At 34.6% G+C, this 26,599-nt stretch overlaps 1 protein-coding gene across 1 annotated transcript in view; it reads left to right on the plus strand.

Annotated features, from left to right (window-relative positions):
* Positions 1–1,504: 1,504 nt before the first annotated feature.
* LOC128242890 (short transient receptor potential channel 7-like) overlaps positions 1,505–26,599 on the plus strand; it is a 279,075-nt gene continuing 253,980 nt past the window's right edge. The window contains exon 1 of the mRNA XM_052960296.1: positions 1,505–1,641. Within this exon, the coding sequence (XP_052816256.1) occupies positions 1,569–1,641 (73 nt within the window). The 5' untranslated portion in view covers positions 1,505–1,568. The remainder of the gene's footprint in view (positions 1,642–26,599) is intronic.

Below are 26,599 nucleotides of genomic sequence, written 5' to 3' on the forward strand. Positions count from 1 at the left end.
AATAACAACCCGCAACATTTTCCCTTATTACCCCGACAATACATTAAATACATATCTAATACCCTTTCGTTATTTCCTTTCTTTTCCCTTTATCTTATTTTATACACTTATTGTTTGCATCTATTGTATTATAATAAGGTATCCAAACCTTTAACATTTTGAATCATAAGAACAAAAATCGACGCTATGATTTGTGGAATTTTTCTTTATTTAAAAAAACACGGTCTCAGATTGAATGATCGATGCAGCTCGCCAATTGACTCTTGATCAGATTCCACGACTTATTAGCCTCAAAGATTTGTAGGGAAAAGACAAACAATAGTTTGACGTTTTTTTTACAGTGTTTTGGAAAATTGTGATAATGTTTTATTGACAAAGTTAAATATTCACTCTGGGAAATCAGTGGAACATAATAACAGACAAAAAGACGGAATGCACTATTTTATGAAAGAAATGTTTTCGTTACTAAGCAACAATGAACGGAGGGACATAAAACCATTTCTTATAACTGTGTATATCGCCTTCATTTCCCAAAAGTGATTCTCTAATGACTTTGTGATGTTTTTTACAGAGACCTAACGTCATTGTACAGTGTTATAGTTTTGTCTTAAGAGCAATATTTTTAGATTATGAATTCTAGTGTCACTACATTTTCAGGATCAGATTACAACTTATAGTAATGTAATAAACTGAGTAAATTATAGTAAATTTGAGTAGTAAATTCAAAGGAAAATTGAAACTTGTGGTGAACAAATAACATTACATTTATAAATATCATTATGTTTTGTGACGGGGAATTCACACGACCAAAGATTCGGCGGCTGACAGGTAAATTTCGCTTAACAAACATGTCGATATTATCGTGTATTTTGTCAGATTCTCTGAATATCCATTGACTTATAAACATTGACTCGTTTAAATCCGTGTTACACAGTTATGTCCTGGTACTTGGTAATCTGTATTTATTAAACACCAATGCCATGAAACATTAATTGGCATGTATAGTATATCTATTACGATCTGAGACACGTTTAATATACTCCACATGCATTAAAAATGAAAGGCAAATATTATGTAATTACTGGGTACAATTCCTGTTGAACAATGATACGTAATCATATAATTAAGGAAAACATTGTTACATAAATATGCATTTCTAACATGATTTTCCAAGAACCATTTTATGGTTCGGAATTAACTTATGCATGACAAAACAATGCAGCAGTCACAGGTTGTAGTTACGTTCATGTTTTTTTCAATATCTTTATTTGATTAATTTCTTAGAAAATACCACGTCATTATCTTCTATAAAACCAGTGTAGTCCTATTATCCCGACTAAATGGTGCTTTTTCCATTTGTGTATTTTATTATTCATTACAACACATTATTAACAGCGTCCCTGTAATTAAATGTTATTTTGTCAATTACTCTCATTACCTAAATACTGCAAACTGTGGTATTTGTACATTGTTTTCGACAAGAGTGTTAGTTAAACGTACGAAAAACATAGCATAGCTTTTATTAAAAATAGAAGTGAGATACACGTGGAGTTTAAGCCTGTTTGACGATGGAAAATACTTTCCAACGTCTTCCTTTTGGAGAAGGAGAAATCGTCAGTGTCAGACGAAGACTACGTCTCTGTATGTACGATTTGGTTGTTTTCATTTTTTGATTTGGTTGTTTATATCTTAGAACAATGACTTTGAGAATGTATATTTAAATTGTTAAAACAGCGTCGACATTTCACGATAACCCTTTCATTTTAACCCTTATAATACTTTAGGTTTAGACGTCATGATTAAAACATGTTTTAAAAAACACCCTAGAAACCTCATGTCTGGCCAGATGTAATGAAACTTTATGTCAACGAATCACACCTACATATATGCTAATTCTCCATTATGGATTTTTATGGCTTGTACCCCTGAACAATTTTTATATTATTATTTGAAATGGTATTTCTAACTGATTTCTAATATGCAAACAAATTGCTTTTTTTACGTTACGGATACAAATATAACCGTTCGCATTTTCTTTATTCCCAACATCAATCGAACTTGTATAACCCTTTTTGCCAACATATTTGGTTTATGACAATAAAATCGTATTTTTTTACATATTATGTTTCTACATTTTGACTCTTCGAAATAATATCAAAATATAATATAGGGTCAGCAGGCATTCAGAAAATTCACATATTTGTGGGTCTAATAGCTTAAGATGCGGTCGATGCTTAATGCGAAGTACAAGAAATAGGTCCCTTGTTTTGAATTACATACTATAATAATTTCAATTTGGCTCTGAATGTTTATTTAAAACCCATTGCTTGCCTTTTATGTGCATTTTATTTTTAATATACAAATTAATATTTAAAAAAAATATATTAGAGACAACTAGGGCGATCGTTACATCGCAGAATAAAACAGGACTGTATGGCATCATTTAAGTCGTAATACAACATCGCTGTGTCTGTTTAGATAAAATTCATGTACGCTGCATTGTGAGAGCGGAATGGCAGCTGTCAGCTCCTTTTTGTACACAAGTATCAATCTGATTTGCATACTACGTTATGAAAATGGCATCAGTTATATGAGGTAAAGTACTTTTTTCTACAGGTACTCAATAATATATTTTGTCATGATCATTCTTATTTAGCTGCACTTGTTTAATTAAAATATATGAACACGTTATAACCTATATCACCTTCAAAAATGAACAGCGATGATGTTAATTACGTTGTTAACTTAAGTAAACAACCGGCTCAGAGGAAAGTGCATTTATAGCGATACAGCACGGGAGAGAGTCTTATTATGATCCGATTGATATACATTTAGTCTGAAATGTATGCAATTTGTGCTTAACGACATACTTTAAAGTCTAAATGCATTTAATGGGTGTTGATATACCTTAATGTCTAAAATGTATTTCATTGGTGCTGATTGATAAACCTTAAAGTCCCAAATGTATGAAATTGGTTTTATTGATATAACTTTAATTCTAATATGTGTGAAATTGGTGTTAATCAACCTTAAAATCTAATATGTATGTAATTTGTATTTATTGATATACTTTAAAGTCAAGAATGTATATAATTGGTGCTTATTGGTAGCCTTTAGATCTAGAATGTATGGAATTAGTGCTAAAATGTGAGTTAATCAAGCTTTATTTGCTTTATATTTTTGTTATTTTTTTATTTGAGAAAATATCTCGAAACGTTTGGCGAATAATATGCGTCTCAGAAAAAACAACACGAGAACAACATTGTCGTATGATTCAGATAGCAGGATTGTTCTTTTATTACTTTGTAAACATTTCAGGAGTCTTCATTCCCGGAACGGCGTTGCTTAAGACATTAAGTGCTTCACAATTGCGTTGTCTTTGGAATGATAAAAGATTGTCCTTTAACTATTTGAAATCGATATAATCATTTGCTACTCTCACAGATTGAACGTATTGACAACTTTCTTTTTGTCTTGGAACGAGCCAATTTATGCGAACATGCATGGAAACAAGTCATCTAAGACTGGTGATAAAAAATAAATCGCAGATTTTTATACTTAAGGTCAAAAACTGATGTTTTATGCTTTTTTTTTAAACCTTTAGCAAATCTTTTAGCCATAAAACATTAATTTGGACGGAAATATGAAAATATGCGATCTGATCTTTTGTCCGCAGTCTTTTATCACTGGTTTGCAGATATTTTCGCAAAAAAATGTCTCATTCCAAGAGAAAAAATAATAAAGCTGTCAAAACGGTAAATCTGTGAGAGTGCAGCTTTAAAAGAGTACTTCACAAGACTTCTTTCCCCTAATTATGAAATTTGACCTTTGGTACGATTTTTGTCGCAATGTACAAGGCCTGGCCAGAAATAACCCAACCCACAAAAAATGATTTCTAATTTCTAACATGTAAAATAAATAAGAAAAATGCGTTATCCAAAGAGGATATTTGTTGATTTTAGTGTGATTTTTATATTATTTCACAAGTGAAAATGCAGTTCTTTGAAGTGTGAATTCTTTTCTTTTTAATTTAACTGAAATCAAACAGTGTTCTGTTTGACTGTATTTTATTGTCAGAATATATTGTTTTTTCCGTATCTTTTATTTTTGGATGCTCCTTTTAAACCCTTTATACGTACACCCCCAATTTATTAATTTTATTCCGGGTAGTTCAAATAAAATATATATTTTGACCTTATGTACTATTCCAAATATGTGGAACTGAATTTTGATTAAAGGGAAGTAACTACAATTAATACATAAATTGTTCTCAACGTTGTTATTTTCATTTTTTGTTGCAGTTTAAAGTTCCACTTTTGTTATTTCACTGATATTACTCGATAATTCGCCGATAAGCATTAAAGAACAAAGGAATTGCAGTTTGTATATTTGCTCGTTTATTTCAACTGAAATCGGCCGTGAAATGAACTATTTGGCAATCCTTCAAGCCCCAAAAAACTTGTTTGGCACATCATATCATGTATTTTTGTATCGTCTTTTCTGCACATAAATCTTTTTCAATATGTACAAAGAAAACAGGTTCCAACAGGCATATACTATTATTAGTACCCTTTTGCGTGTCGGCCACATTAAACATCGTTGAAGACACGTGTAACAAGGTTATCACCACATGTGGTTGTATGTCAACCTTTGGTTCCCTCATAAGAATGTGTAAATTCCCTGTCTGAGCAACATAATCGGTTAATTATATTGTACTTTAACAGCAGAACAATTTCCATTTGAACTCGCAAGAGTCATATATTTCTTTCTCATTTTCAAGTTAACGACACCTTCTATCCGCTTATTCGTCATGAAGCCAATATCAATGCATGTAGCTGCAAGCATGTTCAATTCAAGCCCTATATCATCCTATAAATCTAATATCGGCGTCTTATCGTCCAATTTGTGTCACAAATTCAAAGGAATGGAAAAATGAATGCATTAATGAATTAAATTGTATTTAAGCATTATTAACTTAAAAACGAACATAAAAAAGAGGGAGATGGTTATTTCCTGAATAACTTCATTCCTTTTAAGAATCATATTCCTCGGTAATTTCCAGCGTTTGCAAAACTATTTTTTCCGAGTTTAATGTAAATACAATTACAGCTATTGTTTTTAATGTTCAAAATGTGTATACATATACAGGCAGACATGTTGTAGACGAATTGGTATCATATGGTAACGTTAAGTTTATGGATAATTGCAACGTTACCTAACGATACCTTTCGACTTCTTCGTTGGGTTGTTTTATCTAAATAGTGATGCATATTTTACAATCAGAACCAATGCCAACAAGATGAACCCATTTTAAAATCTACAAGCTCCAAAATAGGTATCACTCTATACAAAGACGATATTTCGCATATAAACAACAACTCTTTGACAAACTATTCATCTTAGAATTTGCTTAAGTTCTAAACACCTTAAGACACTCATACATTTATGAAACCAATAACAACGTTAACTTCTAATTTCGAGTGTAATCATATATATCATTTTAAATGCAACGTCATAACTAACTCTAAGTGAAATTGTTTAGCCCCTGCGAAATATTGTATCTCAACCCTCTTACTTCACTTACTCCATCCCGAGTGGGCGAGGGTGTACATGTGGTTGTTGTGATTGACTTTTGAGTATAAAGATTTGCAGCTTGGGCTGTTTGCTTTTAAACCGTATCCTCTCGCCGAAAACGTACCAGCGCTCGGAGATAGCGTTTAGGCTGTTTTGCATCGTATTTGTGATAGAAAAAGTGTTTGTGGGCGCACTCGCGCGTGTGTTTAATGTGTTTGTTATATATTTGTGTTCGTGTCTTTGCGTGTGAGTATGCGCGTGCGTATGTGCCGTTCATATTTTGCCTTTACTCTAAAGAAACAATTGTAAAGCATTAAATGGCAATGACAAGGTGTGTTGCCCGACTTATTCATTTAATTTAACAATATAAGAGTATTAAAGCATCTTAAATGGTAGCTTACTCATGCCTTCAGTTTTTCAAATCATCTCATTCTAAAACATTATAGACTTTAAATCGAACTATTGCTTGAATCAATCATGGTACTCATTACCTTGGTGACGATGGTGACACGATAGATTATTATGTTGTGTGAAAAGCTTTGGAGCAATGGCGAACCAAGATATTGTGTTTTCCATTAGAGAAATTACCGAACTAAAAATCAGAATGAGGACAAGAAAAGACCAAGAACAAGGTACGTGAGATTATTTTTAAAGGTCCTCATTCACTTATTTAGTGTCGGCAATTAATTAATTATAAACTTTGTTGAAATTGAATAGTTCACTCACTTTAATGAACACACACCAAACAGAAACTGACAGAGACTCATTTGAGCTTCCAAGCCCAAATACATTTACATGTCATAGGCCACACATAATATTTGTTTCGTTCCGCGGATTTACCGCTCCTATCTTTTTAAAAATTTAAATAAAATACTTTTTACTTATTTTTTCAACGTGATTTGGATTGTTTTTCCGGTAATTACTGTTTTTAATTGCTGCAATTCTATCAATAAAACGTGTCCTACGCAGTGACTTCATTATATTGTTTTGTAATCCAAAGAAACGTTGGTTCGCGCTTATTGATTGTTGAAACCGGTTTATCTTTGGTGTTAAAAATGCCAATTATTTGACTTTAAATATATATAAATTATAACGATTTACCGCTGTCGATGCTATTTCGAGTATTTTTTTCAGGTTTTAACCTAACTAAGGTCGCGACAAGAACTTGATCTCATGACCGCAATGATTGCCTTAACAACGCAAGAATGCTTGAAAGTCATTAGTGACCAAACATTGACGAAACACAACAATTTCAAACAATTGTCTGCTCACAAAAAATGACAAAAGAACACTTGTTTGGGCGGACGAAAAATTAGGTAAAGTTGTCATGATATCAGTTTTGTTTATCAATAAAATCTTGGGAGGAAAAAAAATCCATGACAATAATAAAATTCTGAGTAAGTCCTAATACTAATAATATTTAATGTGATTCCGGGCCTAGCAGATTGTCTGATGGTCGGATCTTTCCATCCGTTCAGGTAAACCATGAATATTAATTAATATATTCAATATATGTCAAAAACAAAATCTTGTGGAAAAATTGACCTAGAAAACGCGTTGTTTACTTATGTCATGACGATTACTAATTGTAGATCACTGTTTACATGAAAGAGTTTCTTTTAATTTGTGGTTTTGACGATCATTTACGTTAATTTTTTATAAGAAGTGGCGCGATTTTGCGCGTGACTTATCTGGCATGGGGGATGGAAGATGGTATTTTCTAGCATGGCTAACTTTGACATTGGTTACATATCCTGTCTCGAGTTTGCCAACTACAAACACTATATAAAGGTGAGTAGTAAATACAAAGGACAAATGCAAATTGTGGTGAGCAAATTTAATTACATTTATAAATGTGTACCATCATTATGTTTTGTGACGGGAAATTCACAGGACAAAAAATTCGGTGGCTGACAGGTAACTTTCGCTTCCTTAACATAACAGGATGAAGTTGGTATTATTGTGATCCCGACATAATAACTAATATCCATACGAACATACCTGATAAAGATGAGCACTAGCGTCGAATCTATGTATCGGATGATGATGGATATAAGATGATCGTCAAGAAGTAATAAGTCCGTCAGGTCTCAGTCGTGGTCAGTCAAATTCTGTCTGTTTCCTGCTAGCTGGTTCCCCACATCAGCTTCTACTAGACTGGTTATCATAAATAAATAACGTGACTGGTTCCCAGATCACAACACACCTCCCCCTTCTATTTTTTCAGATGTTTCATTATCTGTCTAGATATATGAAAATAGTAAATAAGCCTTATGTCAATTTGACAAAGCTAAAATATACCCAACCAATTGGGAAATTATTATTTGTGAAAACTTCCCAAATTTTCATTAAAAAGATCACTTAAAACACCCAACCATTGGATGATACCCCATTAACTGAAATGTTTGATATTTACAAATATCTACATATATATATATATATAAATGAATGTCAACTGAGTATTACTCACTTGAAAAGTACCCAGCCATTGGGTTATCACATAAAATTGGTTACTAATTACCATGCATAACTGTACACACACTTATGGAGCTGTATGCAATAAAATGTAAAAGTTTGACCCAACCATTGGGTTATAGTACAAAGAAATTGAATGTTATTTAAAGAATCTGAGTTATGGCTTATTATCTGTCTTCCAATCTCCTTGTCGTTTATAATTTGTATAAACGTCTGATATTTTCCATCGTCATGCTACATATGTCTTTTACAGTCGAGTTCCGACATTTGGCTATTTCAGCAGCTACATCCCCAATGAATTTGGGATTGTTCATACTAGCAGCTTTTGACATTTTCAGATATGGAGAATCCGTTTCAATTAATAACCGATTCTGTGGTACTTTCTGCAGTGCTGCTTGCTGATAATTGTCAAAGAACCAGACCATTCCAGTAAACCCAAAATAAGTATTGGGAAATTCCGACAGCCAACTTCTCATGGTCTCAGTTGTGCCAGTAAAGCAGTGTAAATGAAAAGGTTGATTTCTGGCAGTGTTCCCACTAGTTTTGATGAGATTCAAACATCTTCGGTATAATTCTCCAGGTTCTTTGTCCCTTTGATCTCTTATATGTAGAATCACGGGAGTCCGGATTGAGACCAAACTTAAAACTTCTACCAACACCTTCTCTTGGTTCTCCCACTTCTCCTCTGGTTCCGTATGATCCAATCCTACTTCACCCAAAGCCACAACATTGGCAAGTTTTAATTGTTGATCTAACTTACAAAGAATTGACGGTAAACTGTCAATGGATGAAACGTTCCGTGGATGTATTCCTACCGAGGCTGAAAAACCGTGCCCAAGATGTGTATAATCTCCCAAAAAGTGTTTGGGATCGCAAAAATTGGCTATTCCACCTACCACTTCCACTTCATTTCTTGGAATTGAACCCACAGACACATTTATCAAATCTTGGGTAGAGCTGAACTTGTTTAAATTTAGTTTGAACAGTGAGCGGTCTAAATGGAAATGACTATCCATGGCTTTAGGTTTGGTTGGCACTGGAATCTCTTGTTGAACAGAAAAATTGTTGTCCATGGCTTCAGAATTTGTTGGCACTGAACTGACTTGTTGAACCGGTGCCGTTGAAGTATTTATAGAAATTGGTTGTACTGTAGACGAACGAGTAGAAAGTTGGACTGCAGCGTCGTCTGTGTTTGTAGAATGCACTGTTCTTTTTCCTTCAGTTAGAGTAACTTCCAGAGTGTCTGGCATGTTTCTACGAAATTGATGCCTATCTTCAACTGACAGAGTTTGGATAAGTTCTAAAAGGATCCTCCAATGTCCAACCAGTGCCCAAGAATTAATTGGGTTAAACTGGAAATGTTTGGGACAATCCCAATTTTCAAGTTCTTTCCATAATTCCAACCACTCCTTCACTTCATCTGTAATAGGAACATTCCTGGAAATCCAAATTGTTTTTTGACAATAATGATAGAGTTTGACAATACTACGTTTGCTAACAATTTTCTCCGCGAGCCAAAACAAACTTTCAAGCCTAAAATTATGCATTTGGGAATTGTTCATGTTCTTTTGATGAAATTGTTTTGGAAGATGATGATACTCGACGTGTTGACGAAGATTTCTGAAAGCCCCACAAGACAGTGGACACGATTGGTCATTGATACGCACCTTTGACCCTTTGTTTGGAACTGAAGTATTGGGTCCTCTCTGTCTTAATGTCCTATCTCTTAGAAGTTGTGGATCTTGACTGGTTTCATCATCTGAGATTACTATTACATTTGAGTTTGAGTTTATATTGTTGTTCATGTCAACCTCCATAGCTTCATCCAATATATTGGATTCTAATTTCACAGGTAGTATTGTCTCATTAATTTGACTAGAAGAGATGTCAATAGAGTCTTTAATTTCAGTTTCCACCATCTCCTCTTCACCCAAAAATTGGGGTTCCAGATCCAAAATGGGAACAGATGTATTAATTTCAGTTTCCACTCTTTCGTCACCGCCCAACAGATTGGGTTCCAAATCTAAATTTGATTCAGTTGTATGTATTCCACCCAGGTCTTTGGGTTCTAAATCCAAACGTGAGTCATTTGAAATTGATTCAGTTGTATGTATTCCACCCAGGTCTTTGGGTTCTAAATCCAAAAGTGAGTCATTTGAAATTGATTCAGTTGTATGATTTCCACCCAAGTCTTTGGGTTCTAAATTCAATAGTGAGTCATTTGCCATATCATCTTCATCACCCAAAAGATTTGGGATAACTTCATCTGGGGTAACATTAGAGTCAACACTGAAAGAGTCCACCGGTTCACTTTTAACAGTATTTCCCAAAAAGCGAATATCCCTACTAGAAAAAACGTCATTACCAGTGTCTGTTGATAAACAGGAGTTTCCCTTTTTAATAGGTTGGTTACTCTTTCCCCAAATTGATTCCAATGATTTTAAACATTCGGTCGTTAGAATATTATCTGCATAACTTTTGGCCTCACGGATGAACTTAAAATTCCTACGCCCCTGTGCAATTTGGCATTGTTCTGTAACAATCCTATTAATCTTTTCTTGGTCCTTGACCAAACCTAATTGAAAGATCAATAATTTGGCAGATGGCATTTGGACTTTCCGTGAACAAAGAGTTTCCATTTCCCGTAAAATATCATCGGAATTAACTGGAATTATCTTTTCTGGTCCCTTCCATGATCTCTTTGGACTCCCTTCCAAAGACTCGGAATCTGTCATCCTGAAAAAATAAATACAGTTATACCACCTATGATGCCCTTAATCCCCCCTTTTACAAGCCGGACATTCATACACTTTGATGCTAGCGGCATCTATTTCTGTCACATTCACACATCTACCATGAAACCATTCCTTGCATTCATTGCATTGTATCATGAAACTACCATCATCTGTTTTTCTACATATACAATACAGTTCTTGCCTCTCATCCTTCTCTTTTTCCCTTGTACCCCGGTGGAAATTGTCCTTCAGAATTTCCCTTTCTTCCTGAATCCAAGCTGGCAATTCTGTTACTTTACAGGATTTCATTCTATCATGATTTACTACCGTTTCTATTTTCCGCAGCTTCACCTTATATAGATAAGGTGAAATTCTTTTTATGACCAGACCCGGGCCTTCCCATTGTTTTTCAAGTTTCTTCGACCTGCCTTTTTTCATTGATTTTTTCAGAATATAAATTGCATCCCCAATCTGATATTCTTGGCTGCTTAACCTGAGATCATAATCTTTTTTCATTGTCATTTGGGAAGATTGCAGTACCTTCCTAGCTATGCTATGAGCATTCTGTAAATTGAGTGCCAAAGATGAAACATATCCATCTGTAGATTTGTATACCTCACCTGGGCATGGATATATCAGATCTGCTGGCATAAACACTTCTCTTCCAAACATCATCTTATTGGGAGTGTATCCTGTACTTCTACAGATGGAAGCCCTTAGTGCTCCAGCAATCTGAGGTAAGAACTGATCCCAGTCATTTTGTTGATTGGAAACAAAACATCTCACAGCATCCATCAAGGTTCTGTTATAACGTTCCACCTGTCCATTACCCGAGGGCCTATAGGCAGTTGTTCTTGTTTTGTGTATTTTGAGTAATTTACATAACTCAATGAACAATTGACTTTCAAAGTTTGTTCCCCGATCAGTGAAAATCTCCAAAGGTAATCCCAACCTACTGAAAATATTTACCAACGCATTGGCTGTGTCTTCTGCTGATTGTGATTTGACAGGTACGCATTCTACCCATTTTGTGAATTGGTCTACAACCATTAAGACATGTTGGTTTCCCTCTTTGGTTTTTGTAAGAGGTCCCAAAAAATCAACATGTACTCGTTCCATTGGGCTTCCTGAGTGAAAGCTTGTTAATTCACACTTAGCTTTTGTGTTGGGTTTTTTGCATTGACTACATTCTGGACAAGTTTTCACATACTCTAGTACATCTATTTTTAAGTGAAACCAGAAATATTTCAATTTAATTTTCTCTAGGGTTCGAGTTTCACCTTGATGGCCTGCCAATGGTATGTCATGATTGAGCTGCATTACTTCAGTTTTTAAAGTATCTGGGATAACCAACTGTTTATCCCCAGTTTTGGGGTTAACGCGCCATATGATTTCGTCAGATAAAATAAATGTGTCCCGATTTACCCAAAAGTACTTGGATTGGCAGTTCATTAAGAAGATAGCACCCTCTGTTGGTGCTGATTTTTCCACCAACCATAATCTCAGAACTTTTAAATCGTTATCTTTTATTTGTTCTTGTTTAACAACTTCAGCTTTCAGATCCCACAATTTGGTTGGGGTCAATTTGATCTCTTGTACTTTAGATAACGGTACAGCTTCATCAACCTCTTCAACAAAAGTTCCCCAGGTCTTTTCTAGTCTTTGACAATAGGGACAACCATTACAGGGTAGTTCCCCAAGCTTGGATCCCAACCTGTAATGGTCACACATTTCCTCCCTTGGCATTCTTGACAATGCGTCCGCATTTCCGTGTTTGTTGCCTGGTCTATGAACAATTTCCATATCATAGTAACTCAATTCCTCTAACCAACGGGCAATTTGCCCTTGAGTTTCTTTGAATCGCAAAAGCCAAGTAAGACTATTATGATCTGTTCTTAGAGTGAATCTACGCCCTAACAGATAGTGTCTGAAATGTCTTGTCATTCGTATAACAGCCAACAGTTCTTGTCTAGTTGTACAATAACGCTGCTGTTCCTTAGTCATAGCAAAAGAGGCATACGCAATTACACGTTCTTCCCCCTGTTGTATTTGGTTAAGGACCCCACCAATGGCTTGGCAACTAGCATCAGTATCTAACACAAATGAGTCAGATTGATTGGGTAAACCCAAAACTGGAGCAACCGTCAAAGCGGTTTTCAAATTATCAAACGCATCTTGATGTTTTTTCTCCCAACAAAATACGTTTTTTCCTGTAAGCTCATATAATGGTTTTGCCTTGTGTGCAAATTCCTTTATGAACATTCGATGATAATTTACTAACCCTTGAAATCTTTCCACATCTTTCGTGTTCTTTAAATCAGGCCATTCAAGTAAAGCCCTGATATTTTCTTCCGTTACCTGTAATCCTTCAGGTCCAACCCACCTACCCAGAAATTCTACCTTTGGTTGACAAAGTACACATTTGTTAGGTTTCAGTTTTAATTGGTAAGTACGGAACCTTACAAATACTTCGCGCAAGACCTCCAAATGTTTGGAAAAGGTTTCCCCCATTGGCATGATGTCATCCAAAAATGACAAAAGTGTTTTCCAGTTCAGGCCCCGCAGAACCAGATTCAGCGCCCTAGAAAATGTTGATGGCGCATTACATAACCCAAATGGCATTCGTAAGAATTCATAGGTACCAAATTTGGTAATGAAAGCTGTCTTTTTCCTATCTTCTTCCTTAACCCTTATTTGCCAATAAGCCGAATTTGCATCCAGTTTACTAAAGAATTTCTGTCCAGCAAGCATGTCTATACAGTCTTCCAATAGCGGTAATGGATAGACATCCTTAACTGTGACAGCATTCAGGCCCCTATAATCAATGCACCATCTGACATTACCATCTCTTTTCCGAATCAGAACTGGTGCTGAACACCACTCGGAAATTGAGGGTTGTATAACCCCTATGTTTTCCATTTTCCTTAAATGTTCTTCCTCCTCATTAGCAAATGAGACCGGTGTTCGCCTCATTTTTTGTCTTACCGCGGGTGCATTTCCTGTATTAATAGAATGTTCAATTTCCGTAAAATTACCAAGATCATACTCTGATTCCGCAAACACATCTTGAAACTCAATAAGTAATTTGAGTAATTGTTGTTGCTCCCCCTCTTTTAACTCTACTTTTGATCTATTGAATAAATCCTGCAAATGTTCAGGCAAGTGTTTTTTACTTAGATCTTTACTTGAATCCAAATTAACTTGGAATATATGCTGACCCGAAATTTCATCAGGTATTTTTGGCAGCACCTGAACTTCCTCAGCATTACCTATATGAAAATTTTTCTTCAATTTCACATGACTGTCTGTTAGATTTACCACCGCCAATTTTACCTGTTTGACATTTGAATAAATGGTCTCAGGAATAAGTAATCTTTCATGATTTATTGGTTCGATATTAAATGTATTTAAAGATCCCTTTACATCACACTTAACATTGACGATTGTTTGTGGTGGTATGACAGTATTCTTTTTAACTGTTACTTTAACTATAGCAACCTCTTTTTCAAAATGCTCCTTCATTTGGATCTTTTGACCACTTACTAAAATGTAGGACAATGGAATATTTATCAAGACTTGATGTTTTTTCATGAAATCTAACCCCAGCAACATATCATCTTCTATTGGTGCGACATAAATTTGTTCATCAAATTCATTATCACCTAACCCTATCTTAACTGGACCTATAACTGCTCCCTGCATTTTCAGATCTCTACCCGCCGTGTTCATAGTGACCTTCCGCAAAATCGGAATATTACCAGTTAATTTTTTAAACATATGATCAGAAAGCAAAGTGACCTCAGCAGCAGTATCTATTACTGCCTCAATGTTTACTCCCTGAACTGAAATTGGAATTCTGAACATGGAATCAGAACGAACTTGTCCAATAAAAATAGTTGGTACAGGCTTTTGGCCACTATGAATCTCATGGGTCGTAGTTTGGCCTTCTACTCCGACCCGCTGTCGTTTAAATCACTCTCGACAAAGTTTACTTTCTTTTCATTTTTTGTTTTTACCTTAACCTGTTGCTTTTCAGGACAATCAGATTGAAAATGTCCTGATTTTCCGCATTCAAAACATCTCTTACCAGTAGACGTCGAGCGGAATGATGGTGAGGGAGATCTTTCCCTCCTTTTCTGCGGACAATCAGGCCGTATATGTCCCTTTTGATTGCAATGATAACATCGCACTGGACTTCTGTTTGGTGACATTGATTCAGATCGCCTGGTAGATTGTTTTGTGTCTAAAATTTGATCAATCTTACCTATGAGCTTGTCCATTTTTTCTTCCAATCTGGACACCCGATTCTCAAGCATTTCGCTTCGGGATGTACGAGAAATTTCCGCTATTTTTTTCTCTTCTGATACCTTTTTAACTGTTTTAGGTTTTCGATACATTAGGCTACGAGTGTGCATTGCCCACTTCATTTTGTCTAATGCTTGTGCAATAGTCACTGGCCTATCCCTTATTACGCTTTCCCCAGATATTTGATCTTGGGCGCCTAAACAAAAACGCAGTATGGACTGTTTTGTCATGTATTGTTCGGGAAGTTCCCGAAATGCCATACCCGCCAGTGTCAGGACTCTATCTGTCCAATCATCTAATGGTTCTTCTTCCATCTGTTCTGCACTAGAGAAAGTTACCATAGCTGTGTCAGTTAATTCTTTATAACCGAACCTACTTGATAATTTCTCTACCATCATCTGAAATGGTAACTCACCATTCTTGGTATGAATAGTGTAGAACTCGCTTGCTTTGCCCGTGAGACTCAGACAGAGATAGTCCAACTTCTCTTCATCTGTCCATTTTCCCCTTATCATATACTTTGTAAATTTTGTATAAAATGCTTGCCAACTGCTATTTCCATCAAAGGATATGTTCTTGGGCAAATGTTGGAACCCCTTATCACTTTCTTCCTTTCTTTTTGTGGGTCTAGGTCCCCTTTGTCTAAATCCATACCCACCCAAATCATCAAACTGGGACTCCCGCCCTAGAGATTTTTTCTCTACCTCCTCCTCCCTGAAAATAGTCTTTGTGGCACCGGGCCCTTTTTGTTTCGCCCCTAGCCCCCCAAATTCATCAAATTGGGACAACTCCCGTCCAAGAGTAAATTTTGGAACACTTCCCCCATTATCCTCTTTGAACCTACCCGGAATCGGGTTTGGATAATTATTTGCCATTTCTCCAAATGGTAACCCCCTTCCCTGAAAGTTACTTGGAGTATGAGTAGGAGTAATTTGCTCGGTTTTCAAACCCTCCCTATCAAAACTGGTATGTGGTATACCTTGATACCCTGGTTGATACCCCATATAGCCTGGAAACATGCCGTTCATTCCCCCACCCTGTTGCAATTGGGGGTGCATCATGTATGGGTGCATAGGATATTGATACATCCAAGGTGGTTGCATGTTTGGGAATGCACCCATTTGATATGGAAGAGTTGATTGCATTGGTGGATAAGATTGATAGGGATTCGATGTTTGCATTGGTGGCTGAGATTGGTATGTATTAGGTGGCTGCATTGACATATGGGATTGGTTCGGTATTTGCATTGGTGGCTGAGATTGGTATGTAGTAGGTGGCTGCATTGACATATGGGATTGGTTTGGTAGTTGCATTGGTGGTAACAAGTTCTGGTTTGCCATGGAATAATGTTCAAATGTCTGAGGTAATGTGGCCCCCATATTTCCTGAATGTTCATTTAATTGAACTTTTGGGAAGGTATCTGTAATGTCTTTTTCAATGACCCTACTTTGCTCTGGAGGGCCCTGTAAATTTGCGGTACCAATAGCATTGGTAATTCTCTCCATCGCTACGCGTTGCGCTTGCAAAGCACCCTCCCCTGACTTTTCCTCTACCTCTTCCTCCTCATCACTCTCTATCGCTTGCTTACACAAGCCCTTTCCTGTCTCTCCAAAATACACTTTATCCCAAAATTCTTGGGTTACCCTCAAACCAGATATTGCCTTAATGTCATCTTTTGTTACCAATCCGCATTCCCCTCTTATTGCTAATATCTTTAATGCTATTTTTGGGCCAATGCCTGGCAACATACGCAATTCATCCGAATCCGCATTATTTAAGTCAACTTTTTCTATGCTTTCTGCCATTTTACTTATTTTCCCCTCCAAATTGTATTGGAATTTATTTTAACTATAAACTTGTACCGGTTTTACAAACTTAAATCAGATGCTGATTATAAGGATCAAATCCAAGTTCTTGGAATAAGTTTTTATTCCCAGAAGAAGATCAATACCTCAGTAACTTTTTATTAATCTAGTTCCAATATTTTGGAAATAATTAATGGATTGTACAACTGAACACTTTTTTATAGTTTTAATTCTTAATAATTACAATGTAATTCAGTTGATCTCAAAATATCTATTATAGTTATGTCACAATTTCAAAATACCTACGCGTTTCCTAAGAACTTAGGAACAGTCCACTTCTCCTTGAAAAATATTCTTGTACTGCTAGACTGTTATGTTTTGTCTCAAACGGTCATAATTACCAAATAATCGGTAGATATAACAAGCACAATGCAAATGTCTTTCTCCCCAGTTTACACAATGCAATGACCAAGTAATTGGTAATTCAATATTTTTTAAAATTTTAATTATATAGAATTATCAATAATTTAGAATATCTATTCCAACACTGGAAATTTACTTTAAACAATAATTGTATTGGACACCTGTTGGTTTGTTTACACAGATAAGTAGTTATTGACAATGATTATGTCCCAACTTGAATCCTTTTTGACACCAAGTAGTATTTAGTGACAGTTATTTTATTTGACACCGAGTAGTATTCAGTGACAGTTATATTATTTGAAACCGAGTAGTATTCACTGACAATGGTTTGTAACTTGTCAGACATTCAATATCCAACAATTTGGATGTGATGTTTAGTTTAAACTTTAACTTACTTCACCGTCAAAAGTCAGCAACTGGCGCCCTCAGGTATAGGAGAGCTGAATATTCCCCAACTTATGGCGATGAACAAGCCACTTCCGGTCAACGAAACGTCACTTCCGGTTAACGTCGGAATGTAATATGCATGAAATACGCTCTAATTCTACAAGACATGCATCAAAAATATGTCAGTAAACAATTTTTAGTGCAAACAAATTAGATGAAATAGAAATATTCAACGGAAAATCTCCCGGCAAATTTCCAAATATCAAATTATAAATTATGATATAAAAAGGCCAATAATTGGTCTATTTCAATTGCATGTTATACACAATTCATTAATCCAATGTATTTTCAACAATACACTGAGCAATTATTACAATTTGAAAATACAACGGAAGCCTGTCCCGATAAATTTCAAAGTGACAAGTATCAGAATATTAAATCCTGAAATAACGGACCAAAATATCAAAAGTTGGTCCAAATCAATTGCAATTCATAAATATAACATACATCCAATGTATTCTCAACATGTCATTGAGAAATAATTACAATATACTGATTTGAAAATCTTGAAACACAAATTTTCAAGATGGCTGCCAACCACAAAATTGAGACTTTTTGGCAACAATTTAAACGCAGGTAAAATGTACCAGTTTAAGTCGCAGCGCCATTATTGTGATCCCGACATAATAACTAATATCCATACGAACATACCTGATAAAGATGAGCACTAGCGTCGAATCTATGTATCGGATGATGATGGATATAAGATGATCGTCAAGAAGTAATAAGTCCGTCAGGTCTCAGTCGTGGTCAGTCAAAGTCTGTCTGTTTCCTGCTAGCTGGTTCCCCACATCAGCTTCTACTAGACTGGTTATCATAAATAAATAACGTGACTGGTTCCCAGATCACAACAGTATTGTGTTTTGTCAGATTCCCTGAATACCCATTGCCTTATAAACATTGAATTGTTAGAATCCGTGTTACACAGTTATGTCCTGGTACTTGGTATCCTATATTTGTTAAACACCAATGCCATGAAACACAAATTGGCATGTATAGTATATCTATTACGATCTGAGCCACGTTTGATAGACTCCACATGCATTAAAATGAAAGGCAAATAGTATGTAATTGCTGGGTACAATTCCTGTTATACAACGATTCGTAATAATTTAATTAAGGAAAACGTTGTTACATAAATGTGCATTGCTAATATGATATTTTACGAGCCCTTTATGGCTCGGAATTAACTTCATGTACGACAAAAATGCAACAGTTTGTTTTTGCTAGCGTAAAAACTGGATTGGCTAACTCTACCGACAAATGTAAGGCATGTACTTGACCGTTTACCCTTATCCCGAGCATTGTCCAACTCATCGGGATCCGTCCCATCATTAACACTATTGACTATGGCCATTGTGCTATAAATACAAATATTGTCCATGCTCTAGATTTAGGAATAAATAGAGTTAAGTAAATTATACATGTATTTGAAGAAATTGTTGAATTTTATTTAGCAATGTGTAACCCCTCCCCTTATAAGCTCTCAAAATCAAAACACCTTCACCACTGTCTGCGATGTCTCTATCGAAGGAATAGTTACGTCCCTGTTTTTTTTAATTATGTTTTTCTTAGAAAAGTAAATATATAATATCATTATTTTCCATAAAACCTGGGTAGTCCTCGTTTTCCGACTAAAAGGTGCATTTTCCAATTTTTTTTAAATCTTATTAGTCATATCAACACATCATTACCAGCAGTCCTTGTAATTAAATGTTATTTTTTTGATTACTCTCATTACCTAAATACATGTACTGTGAACTCTGGTATTTGTCCATTGTTTTTGACAACAGTGCTAGTTAAACGTTCGAAAGCTTAACTTCGTGTTTATTAAAAATACAAGTGAGATACACGTGGAATTTTAGCTTGTTTGACGATGGAAATGACTTTAACACGTCTTCCTTTTGGGGAAGGAGAAATCGTCAGTGTTAGACGAAGACATCGCTGTATGTACGCTTTTGCTGTTTCATTTTTTGATTTGGGTGTTTATTTAAGTAAGGAAGTATATGTTAGAACGATGGCTTTGAGTCTGCATATTTGAATTGTTAAAACAGGGTCGACATTCCACGATAGAATGTGTTTGCATTTTTACCTTCATTATAGTTTTAAGTTTATGAAGGTACGATTTTAACATTTTGTTTTATAGAACACCCTAGAAACCACATGTCTGGCATAACCGTAATGAAACTTGCCCTTAAGGGTTTTGTCAACGAATACTGACTACATATATGCAAGTTCTCCATTATAATATTTGATGGCTTGTTACCCTATACAATTTTTGTATTATTTAAAAGGGTATTTCTAACTCATATCTAATACGTAAAACAAATTGCCAATCCAATAGTATTATACTCTATTATACTTTATTATATATGTTTGTAATATGCAAATTATTATTTGAAAAACGAAGACATTTGAGAGGGCAACTAGGGCGAATATGACATCGCAGAAGAAAGCAGGATTAAATAGTATCGTTTGAGTCGTATTACAACATCGCTGTGTCCGTTTAGATAACATTCATAATTTATACATGGCATTGCATGGTGACAGGGGAATGGCAGATGCTAGCTATATTTTTGTACACAAGTATCAATCTTATTTACATACTACGTTATTAACATGGCATCAGTTTAATGAGGTTAAGTAGGTCTTCTACATGTTCTCAATAATATATTCGCTATGATCATTCGGTTTAGCTGTACTTGTTTAATTAAAATATATAAACACGTTATAAACTATATCACCCAAATTAACAGCAATGTCGGTTATCACGTTGTTAACTTTATTAAAGTTCTAAACAATCGACCCAGAGTAAAGTACATCTATAGCGGTACAGATCGGAAGCGGGTCTTATTATGAACCGATTGATATACATCAAGTCTGAAATGTATGTCATTGGTGCCTATTGATATACCTAAAAGTCTTAAATGTATGAAATTGTTGTTTATTGATATTCATTCAAGTCTTTAATAAATGTAATTGTTGTTTATTGATATACCTGAAAGTCTAAAATGTATGAAATTGTTGTTTATTGGTATTCCTTTAAGTATGATATGTATGAACTTGTTGCCTATTGATTTACCTTAAAGTCTTACATATATGTCATTGGTGCTTATTGATATACTTGAAAGTCTTGTATGTATGTTATTGGTATTAATTGTTAAACTTAAAAGTCTAGAATGTATATAATGAGTGGTTATTGGTATACCTAAAGTCTAAAATGTATGGAATTGATGCTAAAATGTGAATGTATTAAGTTTTTTTGTTTTATATATGTCATTTTTTACATTTACTGATATACCTCAAAACGTTTGGCGAAAAATATGCGTTTCATAAAGAAAAAAACAACAAGGGAACAACATTGTCGTATGATTCAGACAGCAGGATTGTTCTTTTATAACTTTGTAAACATTTCAGGAGACTTTATTTTCGGAACGGCGTTGCTTAAGACATTAAGTGTTTCACAATTGCGTTGTCTTTGAAATAATAAAAGATTGTTCTTTAACTATTTGAAATCGATATAATCATTTGCTACCCTCATAGATTCACCGTTTTGACAACTTGTTTTATTTTTTGTCTTGGAACGAGCCAATGTATGCGAACATGCATGGAAACTAGTCATATAAGACTGCTGACAAAAAATTATATCGCAGATGTTTATACTTAAGTTCATAAAATGCATTTTTCCTAAACCGTTAGGAACGCTTTTTTGCCATAAAACATTAATTTTTAGACGGAAATATGAAAATCTGCGATCTGATCTTTTGTCAGCAGACTTTTATCACTGGTATGCAGATATAAACGCAAATTCATTTCAAGACATAAAAGTTGTCAAAACGGTGAATCTGTGAGAGTGCAGCTTTAAAAGAGAACTTCACAAGCCTTCTTTCCCATAATTATGAACTTTAACCTTTGATACGATTTTTGTCGCAATGTTACACGGCTTGGCCAGAAATAACCCAACCCACATAACAACTTCCCTTATAACCATACTGTTAAATGATTTGGGTATCGATTGAAAGGCAATTGATTGCTGATTTCTAACATGTTAAATCTTTGACCAAAAATGCGTTATTCAAAGAGGATATTTGTTGATTTTTGTGTGAATTTGTAGGTGATTTCACGAGTGGAAATGTAGTTCTTTGAAGTGTGAAATAAAAAAAAATTCTTTTTCCTTTCTTTTTGCATTCTCCTCTTAAACCCTTTACACACTCCCAATTCATAGATTTTTTTCCGAGAACTTATATCAAATAAATATTCTGAAATTTTGTTATATTCATTACATGAGGAACTGAATTTTGATCAAAGAGAAGTAACTACAATTAATATATAAATTGTTCTCAACGTTGTTATTATCATTTCCTAGTTGCAATGAAAGCTTCACTGTTGTTATTTTACTAAAATAACGCTATTAATCGTCGAAAAGCTTTTAAGAAACAAAAGTGTTGCAGTTTGTATATTTGCCGGTTAATTTCAACAGAAATCGGCCGAGAAATGAACTATTTGGCAATCCTTCAAGGCCAAAAAACATAATGAATTTGTTTAGTATTTTCGTTTTCTGCACATTAAACTTCTTTAGGTACAAAGGAAACAGAGCTCCAACAAGCATTATATTAGTACCCTTCTGTGGGTCGGCCACATTAAACATCGTTGAGGACATGAAACAAGGTAATCACCACATGTGGTTGTATGTAAACCTTTGGTTCCCTCATAAGAATGTGTATAGCCCCACATAAATGGTTAATTATATTTTACTTTAACCGGAGAACAATTTTCATTTGTACTCGCAAGAGTCAAATATTTCTTTCTCATTTTCAAGTTAACGACAACTTTTATCTGCTTATTCGTCATGAAACCAATATCAATGCATGTAGCTGCATGCGGGTTCAATTCAAGCACTATATCATCCTATAAATCTAATATCGGCCACTTATCGTCCAATTTATGTCACAATTTCCAAGGAATGGAAAAATGAATCTGACTTGAACATAAGCACTATTTACTTTATAACGAACATGAAAAGAGGGAGATGGTTATTTCCTGAATAACTTCATTCCTTTTAAGAATCATATTCCTCGGTAATTTCCAGCGTCTGCAAAACTATTTTTCCGAGTTTAATGTAAATACAATTACAGCTATTGTTTTTAGTGTTCAAAATCTGTATACATATACAGGCAGACATGTTGTGGTATCATAAAATATCGTCACGTTCATGGATAATTGCAAACGTTACCTAACGTTACCTTTCGACTTCTTTATTAAGTTGTTCTATCTCAATAGTGATGATTGTTTTATAAACCAGAACCAATACGAACAAATTGATTTGTGCGTGCGTGCGTGCGTGCGCGTTCGCGCGTGGGTGTATTGTGTTTGTTTTTGTGTTGTGTGCATGCGCGTGCGTTTGTGCCGTTCATATTTTGTCTTTTTTCTTAAGAAACAATTATATAGCAGTAAAAGGCTTGTTGCCCGACTTTACAATTTAATTTAACAATATAAGAGTATTAAAGCATCTTAAATGGTAGCTTACTCATGCTTCCAGGTTTTCAAATTATCTCATTCTAGAAAATACTAGACTTTTAACCCAACCACTGCGTGAATCAATCATGTTACTTAATACCTTGCTGACGATAGTGACACTAGGAATTATACTGTTGTGAGAAAAGCTTTGACGCAATGGCGTACCAAGATATTGTGTTTTCCATTAGTGAAATTACCAATCTAAAAATCAGAATGAGGACAAAGAAGGACCAAGAACAAGGTACGTGAGGTTATTTTAAAAGGGTCTAGTTCACGCATTGAATGTCGGCAATGAATTGTTTTTAAAATTTGTTAAAATTGAATAATTTACTCAACTTATATGAACACACACCAAAAAGCAACTGGCAGACACTCATTTGAGCATTAAAGCCTACACAATCACATATCAATAGGCCACACGCAATATGAGGGCCCATGCTCTACTGGCATGGATTTTCAATTTGATCAATTTCATGGGCCATAACCCAGTCACACATGGGGTGGGGGGTCTTTCGGATTTTAAAAAAGGAACCGTAAATAAGTCAACTTCTCACTACTGTATGAGTAAGTAAACATCGGACATAAGTGGAAGCTCTATTGTGTTTATATGCTAAATTTAAGCAATTTAAACAAAATCAAGGCCGGATCATGCATCGGCGGATCTAGTGTGGTGAACATCATAAAAGAAATGGAAGCTTAATTATGTTCACAAAATAGCAAAGCTGACAATTGTTATACCCATAACCAAGTAATACATGGGTCGATGTGGCTGGTTTTCGAATGAACCGTCATTTAGTCAGTATATAACTACTGTATTAGTTTAGTAAACATCGGATTATTTATCTCTTGTCAACAATCAATCAACCCTCTTTAATAAATCATTAATCCAGTACTTAAGAACTGTTTTTAACTAACCTTGTAACATTTAGTTTGTAAAGGATTAAAAACAGTGAACTTTTGATGATATTATGTAAATTTTAAGTTAATGATCTCAAACATAAGATATGATATCAACTATTTAATGCTTTTGTTGCCCCTTTTTTTAAATTTTGCTTCCCAACTTTGGGGTTATACTAAGTCGAAAAAAATGAAAGAATTCCTTTAAAAAATGTAAACGTGTGTCAAAAGTTAGGAAAATTACATGTGTTTGTAGACTGCTTGGTAGATAACCTTTTTATGTACATAGATTTATTACAGTTACAGAATTTCATTTCAAAGTACTTTTGTAAACAGTGTTAACATTGTAATACGCACTTTATATATGCAAGTATTATCTGATTGTATTAATGGAGCAATTGGATATCTAGTGTAAAAAAGCTTTTGAGTAAATACGGTTTTGCTTATGTAATTGAATATGTAAATTTAACGAATGTCAAGCATTTTTGTGTAAATTCAAAACTAGAATAGTTGACTGTTTTAAGCAAGAGTAGTATACATCTCTAGATTGCCCAGTTTTATTCTTGTATAAAAAGTTAAATAATATTTGAAAATGAAGGCTACTTAGTTGTTTAACTACAAGTTTACGCTTTTTCTTTTGCAGACTAGGACTTTCTTTTCATTCTTTACGAAATCAAACAGGTAGATTTAACTGCAGTCGTACCCAACGTGTATAAAACATGTTTGTTACAGCTTAAGAAATATATCGAAGACGATTTCCGTTTTACTATTACGAAACAGAGGTACCTAAGTCTTTTTGCGTTTACAAGCAATTGTTTACAGACGGACGCACATACATCCGTCGCCGCTTTGGCCAGTACCAATGAAAACGAACATAATATTGTTGTTTTTTTCCTTTTTTCCAAACATGAAGGAACAAACAACTATTACGTGTTACTATTTCCTGTCATGATTATAATTAAATAGAAATAGAATTAAAATATGAACAGTTGATGATGATTTAGCATTTAAACAAGTATTTTGGTCTTACTTCAAACGCAATTATATTTTGGATGACAGACCCTATTAATCATGAATGGGTGTTTTAACGTTATATGATCTAAAAGGCTTTGGAATATTTAAAAATCGATATTTTATATGAAAATGTTTATATTTACATCGAAAAATATAGGTATCCACTTCAATATTAAGTATTAAATTAATGTTTAATACCACATCATTCGTCTTTTTATTTTATTTTGTTTCCTTTGTTTTAAACAGAAGTTATAACAAGTAAAACATTTCTGTTTCCTATACAAAATCCTGGCGAACTTATGTTGGGTCATATCCATTTTTATTTAATTTCAGTTTGATAATTCATAGAATAGCAGTGACAAAGAGACATTATTTCCCACAAATCGGTACATTTAGATTCATTATCAAATGGAAACAACGGCTTTAATGGTGTGATTTGATATCAGTCATATTCGCCAATTACCGTATGAATGATGCTTCATATATTGATTTATAATGAAATGTTGAAGTTTCATATAACTGTTCTGTAAATCAAGCGTGAGTGTTGTGTGTAGTACTCTTACCACAGTATGTGCTTAATCAAATGGCAAAATGTCCGCGTATGGAGTTGTGTTTTCTTTGGGGGAAATAACAAATTTGAAGGTCCGCTCAAGAAAGGCTTTAAGACAGCAAGGTAAGACTTGTTTCCCTGTTTGAAAATAATCTATTTGATAATGTTCTCATAAATAACATTTACCAATTGAATGCGTCAGAATAAAACTATTCTCGAGGTGAAAACAACATGGTGTATGTTTACATAAAAACGGGGCTGTAATGGTCGGGTACGGGTAATATAAGTATGTCAATTCCATTTACAAATTGGGAGATATTGTGTTGATTAAGTGCACAGAAAACCTGATTACGGGAATTGTACATTATTAAGGCAATTAAACCTAATTAAGGGTGTATACTTCTTTAAGGTAGTATACCTCATTAAGGTGTATTCCCCATTCAGGGAGTATACCTCATAAAAGGAGTATACATCATTGAAGTGTATTCCTCATAAAGGATATACACTTCATTAAGGGAGTATACGTCTTTAATGAAGTACACCTCATGTAAGTGTATTCCTCTATAAATTGAGTGTACGTCATTAATAGGGTAAGGAATGCCATGCAATTTGACCTATTGGAAGCCATTCATCTTGGTATGTTCCGTAATCTACTATAATTGGTACTCTTTTAATACCACTGGATCTGTTACTCATAGAACAGATGTTTTTCTGTTCAATATGTACTGCCCTATGGCAAGAAATTGTAACATACATTTACAGATTTAAATGGAATGCGAGAGGCATTCAATTTTATATGAAACTTCGAAATATTAAGTTGTGTTGCATTGCTATTTCAAGTATTTTGATATGTTGCA

The sequence above is a fragment of the Mya arenaria genome, chromosome 8 (genome assembly GCF_026914265.1).
Source record: "Mya arenaria isolate MELC-2E11 chromosome 8, ASM2691426v1".
In the NCBI taxonomy this organism is placed as follows: domain Eukaryota; kingdom Metazoa; phylum Mollusca; class Bivalvia; order Myida; family Myidae; genus Mya; species Mya arenaria.